The sequence below is a fragment of the Corvus brachyrhynchos genome, unplaced genomic scaffold (assembly GCF_000691975.1).
Source record: "Corvus brachyrhynchos isolate BGI_N302 unplaced genomic scaffold, ASM69197v1 scaffold319, whole genome shotgun sequence".
Classification (NCBI taxonomy): domain Eukaryota; kingdom Metazoa; phylum Chordata; class Aves; order Passeriformes; family Corvidae; genus Corvus; species Corvus brachyrhynchos.
The window spans coordinates 2,507,302-2,513,758 of record NW_008246065.1 but is presented as its reverse complement, the minus strand read 5'-3'; the positions used below and the strand labels follow the sequence as shown (position 1 = coordinate 2,513,758).

Here is a 6,457-nt window from a genome sequence, read left to right as displayed (position 1 = left end):
ACCCGTGCTGTGTGGCAGCTTGGCCATTGGGGGAACATCACTTGCCATAGCAAAGGCTGGGGCCACCATTAGCTGTGTCCCATTGTACTTATATATTGCACTGCTGAAACATGATCAGGTACATGTGGCTTTGTAATTTTGTTTATTTTATCCCAGTTATCATAATTATCGTAGCCAGTTGTGACAGTGTTATTAAATTTGCCTCATAGAATACACCCTTAACACCATTGCCTGTAGCAGTTTTGTACCCTGTACCATAACTAAAATATATTAGAAATTATTCTGAGTTTTACGTTTTTATTTTCACCTGGCACTCCCAATTACAGGAGTCACCTAAAGAAATGATTCTACCACTCCCAATGGTTACTCTGTTGAACTGTGAAAAAAATTTACCTACAAAACTGAAATTAGTGAAAGAAGTTATGCTTATACCACCAGTTGAGTTATCACTCAAACAGGTACTGTTTCCTTTTTTTTTGTAAATGTATTCTGTAGACATCATACTAACTACATATGTACATAAGTATACAGGTCTTTTCAATATAGTCCTTACAAACTATATTTTTCATCTTTTTGTTAGCTTGCAAGGCCAAAGTTTTAACAGATATTAGTCAGTGCAGAGCTCTAACACTAATAACATTAAATTAAGTGAAAAGATGATTTAAAAGGAGAACCATGAAGATTTAATTTGAAAATGTATGTTTATATAGAGGAAAAAAATCAGTGCATTGAGGATGTCAAGGGATTGTGTTATACAATAATAGATTTTGCATTAGTAGATTATAAATATTAGCAGTTGTTTGATATAGCATACAAAACAACAAAAGCCATAACAAATTCACAGGAAGGCATAAAATATTTGGGAATAAGTTGCTCTAAAATGATATTGTGACACTAGAAGGGAATACAAAGAACAAGAAGGATGTGTGAGACAGATGGGATCAGCCCTCTCTCTTTTTGTTTAGCCATGTGTTGCATTAAAGAATGTATCTGCACAAGATGCCTTCATTAGGGCTGTGATTTCTACTTTGTGTGCTGGTGACCTGAAAAAATAGCTGAGCTCGATTCTCTTTCTTTTTGCTTTTCCTTTAACTTTTCTGGATTGTCCCCCAGAGCTGTTAATAAGGTCACTAATTCTGCCCCATTCAAAGGATGCCTCCCAGTGCCCATGGGAGAGGAGGAAGGTGTTTGCTGCAGTGCAGAACACGAAGCTGTTTGTCCTGTAGTGTTGCCAGCTGTGACTGACTTCTGCCCCCTTCAGTATTCCTTTACTGGCACAGTTTGAGAAAATCTGAAATGTCCTTTACAAAGTTAGCACTCAACATTTACCAGCTCAGCTGAAAAGAAAAAAAGAGTCTTGCATTAAAAGCAATGAATTAATTTAATTGGAGTGTTCCCCAATGTTTAAAATCAAGACAGTGATTTTTTTTTTTCCTGCTTCCTGGAAGTATTCTGAAGGTAAATGCACTCAGTCTTGTCAGATCTTAGGAAGTCTTAGGCAGAGTCACAACTGGGAACAGGGATTATCACCTTTGCACTTCTCAGATATAAATGCAGACCCATATATTTTTTACTTGTTAGATTTGTGAAGGGATACTTTTGGGGAAGAGACTGCTTTCCTTGACATCCCACAGTCAAATATTCCTTCTCATTCCACTGCTACTAACTGTTTGTTGTTGGACACTTGTCTGCATTTTGTGGGTGGAGAGATTGAGTTAAAGGTTTGGGCTTTTTTTAAGACTTTATATTAAAATTTGCCTTTAGAATAAATGTTATATCTCTTCTTATTTAAGTTGCTAATATGAATTAATAGAACTTCCTTTTGAAGATTACTGTTGTTTAATTTCAGGGCATAGAAAGAATTCAGGATATTCAGAAAGAATTGACAAGACTGTTGGAGCCTTCAGGCAAAATGGTACAATAAAAATGTGTTCTAAGAGTGAGATGTACTTAATTTAATCTTTTTACTACCATTGTCCTTTTAAACATACACGTGGAACACTTAGCCTGTTACAGGCTCATGACACAGAACAGAAGATGTTGTTTTCTGACAGATGAATAAAACATTGGCCATTTGGTGATAATAAATTAGAACATTTAGAACAAAATATTGTCCTAAGCATAAGGCTTTCTGTTTACCTGAAGGAATATACTGGGAGTGAATAGTATGAGGGGGAATATACAATATATATTCTGATCTTGGTACACCTCTCACATGCAACAAGTTTTATTCAAAGTATTACTATTACTGTAGTAGTAAATAAGTCTTGGTGTGTCATGGGCTTTTTGGAAGGCAAGGTAGTTGGGTTTCTCCAAGTACAGAGTCTAGATTCTCATTTCTAAGATCCCCTGTATTTTTGATGGGCTGGGTGAGAATGTCTTGAAAACCAAATGATGGTTGGACAGATATCCACATAGAAATAAACATTTTAAATGAGTAACCACCACAACATAAAACTATTAAACTATTAAGTAAAGCTATTTCCTAACTTACATATTTACAATCTCTTTTGACCAAAATTCTGTCAATCTTTTTATCTTATCTTTTCTTTCTGAGATGTCTCTGTCATCTTTTTATTTTTCCATGGAATTGATTTCTTTCTTCTTTCACTCCAACAGCCTGGTCCACAAGCAGACAGTAAGAAAGGAAAAGCACAAAGTTCGGGGAAGAAAGCTCCGGTAAGAAAAGAGATTTTAACTCTATGCCTTCAACAAGGTATTAACAGCAGCAGGGAACCAAAATGTTCTTAAGAAAGGAAGCATTAATCTACATCACCATTTTGGAAAGGTCAAGGCAAGACTTAAATATTCCAAAGGCTCATATTTTACATAATAATTTAGATTCTTCTGACTATACCATCCCTTCCTGGGGGACAGTAGAGAGGGGAAAATTTCTGGGATCTGGTAATTTTTCTCATATAGAAATTCTGGTAATTTATCCAACTGAACATTTTGCAGCACCAGCAGAGAACATGCCCTTTTGATCATGTAGGCCATAAAACTATTACTTGTAAGACTTGCAGACTGTGCTGTTTCCTAACCCTGGGAGCATAACTCCCCTCTTTATCCTGCTGCATTCAGTTCCCAGGTCCAGTCTGAGGTTATAGATAATGGCAGATACAAACCAGCAGCTAAAGGGCAGCACTCACAGTATTGCACAGGACTGTATTTTATATGACTCAAATGATCTTTTTTATCCCTTCAAAACTGGTAGTTTGTTGATGAGTTTTCCAAATAGTGGGATGGAAATGCCATGCAGGTTTTTCTCCTCATTCTGAGATGATTTAAATATTATCAGGTGAGACTCATTACTGTTGTGAAGTATAAAAAAGAAAGGATGAAGAAGAGCTTTCCTATTTTATTGTTGCTAAAAAATTCACCATCATTAAGATGCTGGCCAGTGTTTTCCTGGTGGGTAGTTTCCATATTAGTACCACAATATGTACTGCAATCATAAAGTAGAATATTTCTGTAAGATACACACAAGGAAACAGTGCATTAGATTCTCTGAAAAAAATTCCTTTTATTTCAGTGGAAGAAAACTAAAGGAGAGAGTAGTGAAACTGAATTTAAAACTGATAAAAGCACCGTGTGAGTTTGAACTTTTTTGTAAGGGGAAAAAAAAAAGAAATTACAAAGTAGGCAGTGAAGAAGAAGAGCTTATTTAGGTTATGGAAGTAAAAACTAGACAGAGAAATTTTTTTATACAGATAAAAAGTGCTTTTAATAGAATGTAACAAGGCACAGCATATGGACATCTTGAAAACCACATGAAACTGCAGATTTAACCTCCATCTGAAGTGCACGAAGACTTCAGCTTTTTTTGCTGTCTGTTGCTGCATCTTTATAACCCAAAATTCCCAGACCCTACAGTTAAAAATCAGTACTTGAAAAACCTACAAAAAAACTGACAACAGAAGGACATGTGAAATACTTGCTCAGTGTAACTCTGCTTGAGGCTCATGTCCAGGAATACTGTCCCTGAAGCAGACAACTGCATGCAGCTGGGCTGGAGGTATTTCCCCTCTATGAAATTTGTTCTTCTAGAAGTCTTGGAACACTCCATAGAGTCAATATCAATGTTGTAGTTGAGGATAAATGAGTAAAAGCTGTTTAAAAAAGCAGAATATGTTTTTGTGTCAAAAGATTGGTCCACAGCACAAGAGTATTCATGACACCTCAGTGGTTGTTGAGTGCCTTTAAAATAATTTTGTAAACCAGTACTGACCACACAAGACTGAGATCTGCATGGCCAGACTATTTCCAAGGACTACTGGCTCTCTACTCATTAGCACTTCATAATCCCTCTTTGCTAGAAAATTGTCCTTAAAGCTGCCAAGGAGATTTCTGAGAACAAATTTATAATTTGATGACTAAATGCAGACTGAAATGACAATGAAAAAGGAATATAAATATTTATAATATATATGTGTGTAAATAAAGTGATTATTTTTGTTTTGCTTTCAGCCAGCACCCTTAAAAAGAATATCACACTTAGGCTGCCTGACAACAGGATATGATAATCTAGAACAACTGCTACTCCTAATGCAAGCAGCTTGCAAAAATATAGGTCTGGAGCTAGGAACAGACATGTACTTAGCAATAAATTGTGCTGCTCATCAATTAATGGATTATGTAAGTTATTTTTCAATATCTATTTTCTTGGGTTTTAAAATAAACGTAGCTCTTGTTAAAATTATTTATTATTATGTTGCAAACTCACCTACTAGCTCCTAACTCCATTTTTTTTAAAGTACTAACCAAGCAAACAGAAAGAATTATCTCTGCATTTATAAATTCTGGTTGAATCTGCTTTTTTCCCATTACATTAAGCTACATCTCTTGTCTTGTTCTGACTATCCTAACATTTCCGTGTACTTTTACTATGGTGTGTTTATATATACATTAGTGCCCATCTCACTGTGCATCAATTTTTTAATTTTAATTTTTTAATGTTTTTATTTGACAAAATCTATTTATGTCCCAATGAAATCTTACAGTTCTTGCCCCTTATTCCAAGATCAATCAGGTTTTTCTCTAAGCAGGAAAAGAAACTTCCATTTCCATTTAGTACCTCATGAGCTTTTACATGTTTGGGTGTTCTATAGTGCCAAAGATTCCATTACCAATATCTTTTGTGAAAGCAGTTGTTCTCCTGTGATATCTGTATCCTTATACCAGAATGTGCAAAATCTTAACCACTGAATTATCAGTAATTCTGTAACTTTCTGTTATTGAACTGTTAAAGTCACTAAGGCAGTGGATATCCTGCACAGTTTCACAATGTGTTCTTAAAATTCCTCCCAGGCTGTAGTTTGTGATTCCCAGAATGGTGATAGTGATTTTAAACTAGTCTTTTTTTTCTTTTTTTTTTTTTTTTGAAAGGGGAAAGAGGCAGGGAAAGGCAGTATCTTGGTTTTGAGCACTGAGGGTGGTGCACTCCTTTCCCCAGTGATATTTTCTTTGTGAAAATGAGGAAAAGAAATCCTCTTGTTTTTGAAGAGAAAAATGAGATTTTTTTTCACATGATATTCAATAAAAATGTCAAATACTGCTAACCTTATGCTATAATAATGCCAGTGTCAAACTGGCAGTGATGCCTAGAAAGTGCTGAAATAGATCTCTCTTCCTTTGGCAGTGGCATTGTTCAGAGACTTTGGCATGAGCCCACTGGAACCCACAGTGTCATTTTAGGCAGAGTTTTCTGTAACAATGTGCTGACAACTCAGACACAGAGTAAAGCAGATGAGTGAATGCCTTCTCTTTGAAGCACACACAGCCCACTGCCTTAACAGAGATGTGTACACCCTGCTTTTCAAAAGGGTCTTACTTTCCTACCTTTTACGCTTTTTACCTTCTAGGATAAAGGAAAATATGAAATACTCACTGGAACGTTCAGAAGTCCTGATGAAATGGTTGCCATGTATGTGGAAATGATTAATAATTTTCCTTTTATTATTGCATTAATAGATCCCTTAAGAAAAGAGGTAAGACACAGAGCAGTCCTTTAAAAACTGATGATACTGTTCAGTGGCATATCACTGAGCTTTTCTCATTTTTACAAAACATGTAAAATACAAAGCTTCTGTTTTTCAAGTCTTTAAGCACCAAAAAATATCACTAGAAAATGCATCTAACAATTTATTTGAATATATTTTATTGTCAATATCCAGATTTTTCTGTATTTTTGACATAATTTCTGATAGGAAATAATCCTGGCATGAACAGAATACAGTCAGTATGCATACTTTAAAGAATTAAAAGAAATTGCTCTTTTATTTGATTTTACTTGCTAAACCACTGTTATTTTTATTACATTTCCCTCCTTATGTGCACAATTCAAATTGTAAGGTAAAACTGTAAAATTCAAGTGTATTACAAGAAGTCATGTGTAATGCAATATTGTATTCTAATATTGTATTATATATATTATATTATATTATATTATATTATATTA

The 6,457-nt window shown here is 34.9% G+C and overlaps 1 protein-coding gene across 1 annotated transcript in view; it reads left to right on the top strand.

Annotated features, from left to right (window-relative positions):
* ENO4 (enolase family member 4) overlaps positions 1 to 6,457 on the top strand; it is an 18,409-nt gene that overhangs the window by 5,488 nt on the left and 6,464 nt on the right. The window contains exons 7-12 of the mRNA XM_017746815.1: positions 2 to 118; positions 327 to 458; positions 1,850 to 1,915; positions 2,620 to 2,679; positions 4,468 to 4,635; positions 5,862 to 5,987. Coding sequence (XP_017602304.1) covers positions 2 to 118; positions 327 to 458; positions 1,850 to 1,915; positions 2,620 to 2,679; positions 4,468 to 4,635; positions 5,862 to 5,987 — 669 coding nt within the window. The remainder of the gene's footprint in view (position 1; positions 119 to 326; positions 459 to 1,849; positions 1,916 to 2,619; positions 2,680 to 4,467; positions 4,636 to 5,861; positions 5,988 to 6,457) is intronic.